Source organism: Xenopus laevis, chromosome 8L (assembly GCF_017654675.1).
Source record: "Xenopus laevis strain J_2021 chromosome 8L, Xenopus_laevis_v10.1, whole genome shotgun sequence".
Classification (NCBI taxonomy): Eukaryota; Metazoa; Chordata; class Amphibia; order Anura; family Pipidae; genus Xenopus; species Xenopus laevis.
This window is the reverse complement of record NC_054385.1, coordinates 96,020,274-96,032,677: the sequence shown is the minus strand read 5'-3', so window position 1 is coordinate 96,032,677 and position 12,404 is coordinate 96,020,274. Positions and strand designations below refer to the sequence as shown.

The following is a 12,404-nucleotide window of genomic DNA, read 5'->3' as shown; positions in this document are numbered from 1 at the left end:
CAAAGTTTCCACAGCGATTGCGGATTAAAAGTCGCGGCGAAAAGTCGCCGCGAGTCAAATCGCGGCGCTATCGCCTAGTGTGCCCTTAGCCTAAGGTAAAGCCACACGAGGAGATTCGGGGAGATTTTGTTGCCTGGCGACTAATCGCCTCATCTTTTGAGCGAACTGCCTCAGCGTTTTTCCCCATAGGCTGCAATAAAAAGTCACCTGCGCTAATGCACACGCGGCGATGCGTTTTCTATAGTCACCCGAAGTTGCCTCACTGAGGCAACTTTGGGCAAGAGAATGTTGGTGCTTTATAAATAGCTTATTAATAATAGAAGTCTTAGAGTGTCTATGCAGCAATCTCAACCTAACTGTTTAAAAATGAATTGGCATTCTCTCCAAAGACCATGTATTAAGACATATTCTCTCACAAATAATTTATTATGCAAAGTGGCTGTAGTCTGTTAAAGAAATACTCCCAAGGGCAACAACACACAGTGATTATGTCACCCACTGGTTATTGCTTCTCCTGCAGGTGACAAAATGCCTAAAAATACCTTTTAATCCAAAAAAAAAAAAGGGGATCACTGAAAACACTTTACATGTGGGGATCTGCCATAATCACCATTCTTCTGTATTGAAATACATTTTCAGGCACTTTAATGCTTGCAGGTGACAAATCTCTACGCGTATCATTGCTCTTGGAAGTACTATTTAAGTCCTTTATCTGGCTGCAGCCACTTTGCAGGGCACTTGTTTATTGAAATGCATTGAGAAAGGCTCTCATTCTATCCAGGCTGAATTCTATATAACAGCTGAACATACTCTGACAAACTGACCCATCCATGAAAGCAGTAAGTGCACTGATAATTGTGGCAACTTGTTGAATATTTTTCTGTCATTCAAAAAATGTTGTACTATCCCACTAGATCCCCCTATTTCACTGGTCAGGAAATCTGCCCCTTAAAGGAACAGTAACATCAAAAGTTCAATTTCAATTTGCCTCATGAGGAAACTTCAGGCGACTTCGGAAATCGTAACGTCGCGGGTGCATTGGCGAAGCAGGGAAGACTGGGAAGGCAGTTCAGGGAGATTGTCGCCCCACAGAAGAGTCGATTAGTCGCCAGTCGACTAAATTTCACCAAATCTGCCCGTGTGCTGCTGCCCTTAGGGTCAGATTTATTAGTTTTCAAGTTCAAGGAAAACAAAGACAATTCATCCAACTTGTTTTTTGTGGCCAAGACAAAGTAGTAATGTCATTGTTTCATTCAAAACAGGGCAAGAAAATGAAACTAAAGCCCCCTGATCCCAAAGAAGAAGGTTAAACAGCCTACTGAAAAACCTGTGTACAACGAACCCCTCTTTATCTAAATAGAGAACAGGCTGTAACTGGGGAAATGAAGGGTTTATTTGTACAGAGACTCAGTGGGCTGCTGATTTGTTTAGCTTTTGCTCTTTGGGATCAGGAAGAAGAATGAGGCTTTAGTTTCGTTTACAGATATTCTTAATTCAGATATTTCTTAATTCAGAAGAATAGCCAAAAATTATGTTCAGCTCAAGCCCTATTCTTTGCACCAATGTTCAAAAGAGGGTGTGCTATCCCTTTAATCATAACAATTTGAGGTTAAAAAAATATTCTTGGGCATATACTCCTTTGCGTTGCGTCTCGAAAATCTGCCCCCTAGTGTGCATATTGATATGAGACATGGGAGGTGCCGGTAATTGGCATTTTTTCTGTGCTCTCTACAGTACCCATATATTATGCACTCCTGCTCTTTAGATAAATATATACACAAAAATACTTCCGAATATTCAGTGGGTGAAGTTGTTGACTGTGCTTTTGGCTTCCTAATTTACCAACTCTCTATACAATTTGAAATGAATAGCTGTAGTCAATCCGATAAAAGACACAATGCAGTCCCAAGCTGATTACGTGAGTTTATTGCTCTCAGCGCTGTGTGCATTAACTTTTCTCGTGCTGATAAATAGAAATTGTCATGTAAAAAAGATATAAATTCTTAATCACTTCTAGGAAATGGTGCATAATAGATGACCATGAATGGAAACTATTCTTATGACCTGACTGTTCCTATTGATTAAATAAACAGTAGTGGCACTGAGAATAAGTTGGACTTATGTTGCACCCTTTTATTACGATGTAAAATTCTCCCTTTCATTGTATACATTGAAAATAGTTTTTGACGTAACATAGTTTATTTGCAATCATCCTGGAGAAAATGTAGTTTTGAGCACTTTTTAACCCTCAGAAGAGGGTGACAAAACAACCAAATCACACAGTCAAGCAAAAATGCCTTTGTAAGGAATCCTTTTTATTTTATTTTGTTTTAATTTAATTTAATTTATTTTTTTTAGCACTTTTACTAGCATATGTATGGGACCTGTTATCCAGAATAATCGGGACCCGGGGTTTTCCGGATAACGAAACTTTCCATAATTGATCTTCATACCTTAAATCTACTAGAAAATCATGTAAATATTGAATAAACCCAATAGGCTGGTTTTGCTTCCATTAAGGATAAATTACATCTTAGTTGGAATCATGTACAAGCTACTGTTTTATTATTACAGAGAAAAAGGAAATATTTTCTTAAAATTTGGATTACATTGAATCTATGGGAGATGGCCTTTGTTTAATTCGGAGCATTCTGGATAATGGGTTTCCAGAAACGGATCCCATACCCGTACAACTATTTACTTGCATTTATTGTCTCTTTCTTTCCTTTTTGTGCCTATAATTCTGGCTGCTTGCACTCATGAGCTGTAAAATCTGCCTTTTAACAAAGTTACTTGCTTAAAAAACATTAAAAACACAATATATTGAATTCATGGCATACATGTCAATAGACAATCAGTTAAACACATTTTAATTTATCACAAGCAGCGCTGGCTCTGATCTTGGGAGTACAAGTAAAATCCCTGCCATAAAGCAAGGCAGGCTTCTGCTGTTTGCCAGAAAAAGGCATAAAAAGTTGAAAACCAGGGATTATATTCACCGTGCAAGAATGGCAATAACTTTAAAAGCCGTAAAGTAAAACCTTTGTTTCCAAAAACTAGATTGTAAATTCCAAAGGGGAGCACCATTGTATTGGTTGGTACTGTGTATACTGTGTTTGTGCTCTGTTTTGCTTGATGTATACACTTTTCTATTGAACGTCATAGTAGAATATGTTGGTGCTATATAAATATTTGTGAACAATAATAAATGACTTTATACATTATTTCACATTGATTTCAGACAAAGCAAAGTTTGTATTCTTTTAAGAGAATCATGTTGAATTAGTTGCTTATGTACACACATGGGGTTTCCCAAAATATTTGTTGACGCCAATGAGTTGTTGTTTTTTTTTTTTACAGGCAATCAGCAGCAGAGGCCAACACAGCATCTCATTCACATTATCCAGAAGTCAGACTGTTGTGGTGGAATACACCCATGACAAGGACACGGATATGTTTCAGGTACAAAAGCCGGTACTTCATTTGTGCAAATTATTGACTCTGATCAACTGAACAGATTTTTGTGTATTAGGACAAACCTGATATGTTACATTGGCTTCTGAGTGCAAGACTTTCAGTAACTGATTTTTAAAGAGCAGCATTTTGCACAGCTCAAAACCATTGTTGTCTAGCAGATAATAATAGATATGTGCTGCTTGTGTACTGGTCAAATAAAAGATACTATCGGGTTATGTCAGTGATCCCCAACCAGTAGCTCGTGAGCAACATGTCCAACCCCTTGGATGTTGCTCCCAGTGACCTCAAACCAAGCCTTATTTTTGAATTACTGAATTGTGGCAAGTGTTTATTGCATAAAAACATATAATTTTACATTTTTCCTGCTAGCGTTGTTCCCGAGCTACTTTAACATCTGAATGTTGCTCACGGGTTCAAAGGGTTGGGGATCCCTGGGTTATGTAATAAAAGGCACTCGGGGTCATTTATCAACACTGGGCAAATTTGCCCATTGGCAGTAACCCATGGCAACCAATCAGATTGCTGCATTCATTGTTCTACTTGCAGCTGGTTTCAAAAAGCTAATACTGATTGGTTGCTATAGGCAACTGCCCATGTGCAAATTTGCCCAGTGTTGATAAATGAGCCCCACTATGTTTGCCCAGTGGCAGTAACCCATAGCAAACAATCAGTCGGTACGATTCATTGGTCACCTGTTTAAATGCAAACTTTTTATTGGTTGCTATGGGTTACTGCTCCTGGGCAAACTTAGTGCCTTATATCACATAAGGGGTAAAAGTTGCCATGTACACAATTCCAAAAATCTCCTAATGTTAATTAGTCTACATTTAAATGAAAACTTTTTTTATTCAAGCGTTTCATATATCTAACCACTCCATATGTACAGCAATGAATTAGTGTATGGCTCACATATGCTTCATGCCTCTTAGGTCTCTTAGAGATACTCACAATCTGGACTGTTGTGTTGATTTAAACAGTGTGCTTTATTATATCAGATGCCTGAAAAACTGTGCATATGGTGTTTGCTAACAAAAAAAAAACCTAATAAATGTAATTTCTTTTTCATTGCTATGTATAGTTTTCATGTATTTTGGACCTTTTAAGGCTGCCTTACTTAAAACTATCAGAATTGCTCTGGGTTCTGGACAGCAGGAAAGCATCATGCATGTCTGCATCTCCTTCTGCATATCTGCATGCATGATGCTTTTCTACTGCCAGTTTTTAGTGGTCTCTCGGACGTTGCTATGTCTTTGTTGAAGACATGAAACACTTTTTCATATATATATATATATTAGCCACGGTTCTTCTTGAGAGATCGCCAAGCTGAGACATCTTTGTCATTCTCTAGCTCCTGTTAAAAATCCTTGTTCTCAGACGTTGAAATCGCTAGTTTTGGCTATAGTAGCCAAAATGTTGAGCACCTAGGCTTGCTTTAGATTTTTATATTTAATCCTAACTGTTCTAGAATGTTAATTATATTAAGAAGCATCGACTTTTATTGTGCTTCCACCTCTCATTTACTGAAGTGTTTTCTTTATTCTGCTAGTTACTTATAGAATGCAAGTAATGGTTAAACATTCCATACTCTTTAAACCATCGCAATATGTAAGTCTTTAGATACATTATTCAAGTTAAAGCATGCCTTTTATTTATTGTTTCTAGATTGGAAGGTCAACAGAAAGCCCCATTGACTTTGTAGTAACTGACACGATTTCTGGCAACCAGAATGATGAAACACAGATCACACAAAGTACAATCTCCAGATTTGCTTGCAGGATAGTCTGCGATAGGAACCCACCGTACACCGCTAGAATATTTGCTGCAGGATTTGACTCCTCTAAAAATATATTTCTTGGTGTAAGTATGTACTGTAAAAAATAATATGACCAAACTTCATCACCACCACCACATGTTAAGACATTTTTTTTTTTCATTTTGCCACTGTTGTAATGCTACATGATTTGTATAATAATCTATTCAGTATATCCTTTGCCCTTGTTTGCCTTTCTGCTGAGGGTCAGGGCACACAGACAGATTTGGGGAGATTAGTCACCTGGTGTCAACTCTCCTCTTCTTGACTAATCTCCCCGAACTGCCTTCCCGCCAGCTAAAATGTAAATCGCTGACGGGAAGGCACTTGGAGCGATTCGTTTTCCGAAGTCGCCTGAAGTTTCCTCATGAGGCAACTTCGGGTGACTTTGGAAAACGAAGTGCTCTGAGTGCCATCCCGCTGGCTATTTACATTCTGGGAGTCAGTTCGGGGAGATTAGTCGCCTTGAAGAAAAAGAGATTTGTTAACGGGCAACTAATCTCCCCAAATCTGCTAGAAATATAAGTGGGACTATCCTTTTATGGACGCAGAGAGGGAGGAAATCAAAATATTTCAGGATGGTGTTTATCCCTCCCGAATTGAGGTCTAAAGGGAGGCTGAAACACCACCCCTACGTTTGTATGAAGTTACCTCTTTATCTAGGACCAAACATGGAGTAGCTTTAATCATCCTGTTTATATCAAGGAATAACAAAAAAAATAGATTTTTTTTTAATGAAAACAAATGGCAAGGGGTGTACTGCCCCTTTTACAGACAGCAAGGTGTTCTGTTCTTGTAATCCTTCTTTTTTCATCCAGACATAACATAGCTTTGGTGCATGAACCAAAGAGTTACTTTTTTGTTTTATCAGTTCACAGCACATGGTTGCAATTGTGATCTGGCTTATCTAAGTGTTGTTGCATATAACAGTCCTTGGCATTTGTCATGTGATCACAGATCGAGTCCTTGCAGATCAAGCTGCACAGTGGGGTAGTGCAAATCTACTCCCTTTTCAGCAAAATCTTCTTGCAGGGCCTTTTCAATGATATAGAGGGCTTGCTTTGCCTACCTGACCAGTTTACAAGCAGTTCTATTAGATTTTTGTTGACCTGCTTGCTTTGTAATTATGGTTATGTTTAGATTCTGACACTTGACTCCGGGTCAGAGAATGTATTAAGCTTCACGGTCGACTTTTGGATGTTTAGGATGCACAATGCGTTGGCTCTGCTGCTCTCATCCTGCTTTTTTTTTGTAGGCTGAGAGAAGCAGAGCCACTACCTTTCCCAGCTCCGTTTATCTGCCCTAAAAAGTACAGCTTCCATTTGAGCACACGTCCACGGAATAGAGATTGACCAAAAAAACACTAAAGCACTAAGGCATTTTCGGCCTGACCTCCGCTCTGTGTATTTGCACTAAAGGGGAAGCTGTACTTTTCAGTGCAGATAAATGGAGCTGGGGAGGGGGTCAGATCCTTCTGCAGAAAAAAATGTGGGCTGAAAGCAGCAGAGCCAACACTACATTTGCCCTCAGTCTAAGGCCTAACAGCCAATTAATAATAAAAATAAATGTTAGGTCCTTGTCAGCAGAGCCCCCTGATCATTTTTTTAGTCTTTAACCCTTTAAGACCATGTAACTGGATGGTGCAATATAAGTAAATAACAAAATGGAGAGGTTGTGTTTTAATTTGTAATTAACAAGGTGAGGGCTGGATCAACTTTGTGTTTAGTCCATGTTGCTTTTAGAGATGTGGGAAAGAAAATAACACTTGATATGTATTTCTTTTAGGAGAAAGCTGCCAAGTGGAAGAATCCTGATGGTCATATGGATGGACTAACTACCAATGGGGTTCTTGTGATGCATCCGAAGGGAGGGTTTACTGAAGAATCCAGGCCTGGTGTATGGCGGGAAATTTCAGTCTGTGGAGATGTCTATACATTAAGAGAAACCAGATCTGCTCAACAAAGAGGCAAACTTGTAAGTCATTTTGGATATGTTCTATTTCCATCAAACACTCCTCCTGCATTAGGCACTGATTATTATTTGGATTATGTTTTTGTTTCGTGCTTTTTAAATGTTAGAAGCATACTTAATAGGGTTGATTTAGGTGCTAAATTGCACCAGTGCAGTTATTAGTAACAACCAGTCAGATCTTTGATTTTGTTTTGTAAATGGTAGTAGACCACTCAAACCTAATTGCTTAGGGGTTTCCATGGGCAATCCTACCCAAAGTGCAATAGATACCATAAACCATGCGCTACCAAAATGTGAAACTTACAAAAAGGGTATTAATGTATAGTGTCTTACAAGTGTATTTAAGTTATTACTGTAAGACCCTGCTCGTTATAAACGAATGTAAAGTGCTTCTTGCGCTATAAAAATAGATGGTGATGATCCCTGGATTAAAGGTGGATTCAATTTGCAACCAATATAAGCTGTATAAATGCAATTTTGTTTCACTCTTTACAGTAAAAAGAATCCCTACACATATGTAGCAAATGTAATTATACGACATGCAAGTGTTGTAACTTAAGCAATGATAAATTAGCCCATTTTGCAGAAGTTCTCTGATATCCAACCCATTCTCAGCCTTTGTGGGCTCAGCATTAGTTGCTTTTATTTATTTTTTTTTGTTAATCCACTGGCACATAAAGTTGTGCTCCTCAGGCGCATACATTTGATGAGGTTTGATTGGCAATAACAGAAAACAAGCCTGGCTGTGGATTCAGTTTCCAAAACTTTACCAGCCTGCACTTCAGCTAATTGTTCCATTCACTCAAGTAAATGAAATATACTCCCTGCACGAATATGTGTCAGTGGAGACCAAGCCTAGACTAGAGATTTATACATTATTAAGCTTCTTACACACAAGCTGATTAAGATATGATAGCTGGCTCTCCAGTTGGCCCACGAGGTGAGAAGGATTTGTGCATTGGGTTTTCCTGTTATCTGGATCTAGACTGCCTTCACACCAGCCACCAGGGTTTTCTCTTTTGCTCTCCACAGCAAGTGACTGGGATTATATCAGAATAGTCCTCACATCATGTTGGACGTTTGGGGAGTTCAGTTATAGAGGATTGACTCTCCCTGCTTTCTGTGTGGCACAGCTAACGCCAGCCTTTGGCCAAGTAGTGAATACACAGTTTGCCAACACTTTTAGAGGGAGGTTTTATGCTTTTTTTTATTTTTTTATTATTATTTATTTATTCCCCCCATATAGGGTTTTTGGGGTATATTTATTAAATGAAGGAAACTCTATTTATATCCATAAAAATCTTATTCAAGTGATTAGAGAGCTGGGGAGTACCTTCTGGTAAACTATGATGGTCTCACTCTTTTAAAAATATATATCTTTTCAAAATGATCAGTTTTCTACTCTTTGCAGAACTATCGGTATGGTTACAAATAAGCCTAAACAAACATGGGTATCAGGTCTGATGTTACCTTTATCCTTAAGGCCCCCCATACACAGGCTGATAAAAGCTGCCGACAGACCGAGTCGGCAGCTTATTGGCCCGTGTTTAGGGCCATCCAAAGGGCTTCCCCAATCGATATTATCTTTATCGGGCAGGTTAAAAAATCCAGTCGGATTGCGGCCGCATCTATGCCTGTATGCCAGTGATCCCCAACCAGTATCTCGTGAGCAACATGTTGCTCTCCAACCCCTTGGATGTTGCTCTCACAACTAAGTATACTGCCAAGTAGAGTCTCCTGTAGACTGCCAGTCCACATAGGGGATACCAAATAGCCAATCACAGCCCAAATTTGGCACCCAAGGGACTTTTTCATGCTTGTGTTGCTCCCCAACTCTTTTTACGTTTGAATGTGGCTCATGGGTAAAAAAGGTTGGGGACCCCTGCTGTATGCGTTCCTGTGATCTGACCACCCAAATCAGATACATTATAATCCGATCGTCGGGCCCTGGGGCCCAAAATCGGATCAGCTCAATATTGCTGAATTCGATGTGGACATCCAAACAAGCGGATCTCTACATCTATGGCCACTTTTACTGTAGCTGATTTTATGTTTAGATTAAACCCTGTAGTTAGAGGTTAGGCCAAGCCCCTAAATCCTTGGGAATGGATTTTGCTACCAAACCTTAATTCACAAGGCACAGCTGGAAAAATCTGACGCACGCACAGCAAATTTCTACTGTTATATAGGGTTCTTAGTCAGTTCGGCCTCTTGGAATTGGCTGAATCCTGCTAAAAAAGGCTTGGATTTGGCTGAATTTCGGCATTTGGTGCATCCCTAGTTCAAATAATGAAGCTAAAAACCTACAAATGTGGCAGTTGCTTTGAAGTCATTACAAACTATGCTGATGTTCTTTTCTTTTCTTAGGTGGAGAATGAAACCAATGTTCTTCAGGATGGTTCTCTTGTTGACTTATGTGGTGCCACCCTTCTTTGGCGAACAGCAGATGGTTTGCTCCATACACCGACTCAAAAACACATTGAAGCTTTGAGACAGGAAATAAATGCTGCCAGGCCTCAGTGCCCTGTTGGATTAAACACTTTAGCTTTTCCCAGTATCAACCGCAAAGATGTTGTAGAAGAGAAGCAGCCTTGGGCTTACCTCAAGTGTGGTCATGTGCACGGCTATCATAACTGGGGTCATCGCAGTGACACAGAAGCCAATGAACGCGAATGTCCCATGTGTAGAACAATTGGTCCCTATGTGCCTCTATGGCTTGGTTGTGAAGCAGGATTTTATGTAGATGCTGGACCTCCTACTCATGCTTTCAAACCTTGTGGACACGTCTGCTCAGAAAAATCTGCCAAATACTGGTCGCTGATTCCGCTCCCACATGGTACACACGCGTTTCATGCTGCTTGCCCTTTCTGCGCAATACAATTGACTGGTGAAGAAAGCTGCGTCAAACTTATTTTCCAGGGCCCTGTTGACTAATGTTATTTATAAGAGGCGATAACAATTTTGTTAATAAATAAAAGAAAATCTAAAAAAAAAAAAAATACTGTGAAGTTTTCACCACTAATATTAGAATTTACCTTTTTTATAATTTTATTAACGGGAAGCAAATTATTCCAAAGTTTTGGAATAGATCTGATGTCAATGCTATGGCATGCATACCAGCAGCTTATTCATTGAAGCTATTGATTTCCTTTTTTTTTTTTTGTTGACTAGATTATGTTTGTAAAACACTTTTAATACAAATCCTTTGTTTGAAAGAGAAATGCTTTGCTGTTTTCCATCTGTCATTAACACCGTTGATTTGGTTTATGCCATTACTTTACAGGGCATAAACTCCAGAATGTAGTTTCTCTTTGGCTTAAAGGATACCAAAAAAAAAATCAGCCTGGAGCTGCAAAATCCAGCAGGTAGTTTTGTTATTGTTGGCATAAATAAATATATTTGGAGGCAGCTTAGTCTTATTCTTTACACTCTGTCAGACTGGTCAGATGTCTCTTCTTTTGGGATTTATTATACAGGTTTGTTTTATGCTCTGTCTAATTCTTTTTTTTTTTTTTTTTTTACTGATGGTTAGAATTGATTTCTATTAACCACATGCCATCTGCATCTTTACGGAATCAATGAGACACCCCCCCCCCAAATGAGTATATTAAAGCAATTCTTTTGATATAAATATAGTTTCTTGCCTTAAAGAGATACTGACACGTTCCTATAAAGATCATAGGCTACAGATGTGTGTGCTTCAACCACCTCTCAAGAGTCCCTTTGGGTCAGAGTGCAGAGGAGTGTACAGACCCTTGCCATGGGCCAGATATACAGCAGAAGAGAGAAAAAACTGCAGCACCAACAGGCCTGTTGTTTACTGACCAATAAAAATAAACTTTCACATTTTGCAAATAAGAGGTGCTGCAGTTTTTTCTCTCTTCTGCTGTCATAGGAACGTGTCAGTATCAAATAGATGCTGCTCCCGGAATAGTTCACATCAATGGCCCCTCAAAGCTGCCTCCAGCCCCCGCAAACCTGCGTTAACCTGATCCTCCGACACTGCTAAATGATCTTCTATAGCGTTTCAGTGCTGCTGGGCTGGGGGCGGCACATTGAGAACGCTCCGCCCCAAGCCCAGTGTCACTGAAGCAACGCGGAAGATCTTTTAGTGTCAGCGGGTCGGCTGCACACAGGTTCGCGGGGCTGGGGGAAGCTTTGAGAGGGCTTTGAGGTGAACTATTCTGGGAGCAGCATCTACTTGATACTGACACGTTCCTATGATTTTTATAGGAAAGTGTCAGTATCGCTTTAAGAAAACCACAGCAATTTAATGAAGTTGCCTTTGCCTATTTTGTGAATGTTCAAAACCGTATTTGAATTGCTGGTGTTAGAGGGTTATTGCAATAGTTTATCTAGTCGCAAAATTCTTGGCTATGCTAAAATATACAGTGCAAGCACCACCCCTGGTAGGACTGGAAAGCAGCTAAAGGCCCCATACACAGGCCTATAAAAGCTGCCAACAGCTTATTGGCCCATGTGTGGGGCCATCCGACGGGCTTCCCCGATCGATATCTGGCTGAAAGTAGGCCAGATCTCAATCGGGCAGGTTACAGATTGAGGCCACATCTGTGATTGTATGCTGTCCAGCGATCCACCCGCCTGTATCGGATGCATTATGATTCGATCGTTGGGCCATAGGGCCCATGATCCGATCAGCCCAATATCACCCACTTCAATGTGGGCATATCGGGGAGAGATCCGTTCATTTGACGACATTTCCAAACGAGCGGATTTCTACGTCTATGGCCACCTTAAGGCTGTAAATTGGTTCTGCATGAAATTCTCCAGTATTGCCTCCTCTATGCTCTTATGCTTGCAACTAGGCAACAGCCAAATGTGCTAGCGGCAGATAGAGTACTCTGCTGGATGGGGTACTTTTCATCTGAGCCTCCCGGGCAGCACCCACTAGGGTTACTAGCCGCCAGTTGCAATAAGCCTCCTGTAATAGGTTTTGATAATTGTGAACAGAGTAGTTAGGTTCCATAGTTGGTGTGGGCAGTATTTTGTATTTAGATGTTGTTTTGGGCTTTTCTTGCCCTTTAATTCAATAAGTGGAAAGCGTATCCAATGCAAATCTTATTTATTAAACACATGTTGACCATAAGTGTAAACTGCCCCTCACGTTTACCGATAATGCAAACCT

General features: G+C 39.9%; 1 protein-coding gene across 1 annotated transcript in view; it reads left to right on the top strand.

Moving 5' to 3' along the window:
* Positions 1-10,666, top strand: part of peli2.L (pellino E3 ubiquitin protein ligase family member 2 L homeolog) — a 33,241-nt gene extending 22,575 nt beyond the window's left edge. Inside the window, exons 3-6 of the mRNA XM_018230751.2 lie at positions 3,361-3,462; positions 5,140-5,334; positions 7,073-7,261; positions 9,626-10,666. Coding sequence (XP_018086240.1) covers positions 3,361-3,462; positions 5,140-5,334; positions 7,073-7,261; positions 9,626-10,192 — 1,053 coding nt within the window. The 3' untranslated portion in view covers positions 10,193-10,666. The remainder of the gene's footprint in view (positions 1-3,360; positions 3,463-5,139; positions 5,335-7,072; positions 7,262-9,625) is intronic.
* The last annotated feature ends 1,738 nt before the right edge of the window (positions 10,667-12,404 follow it).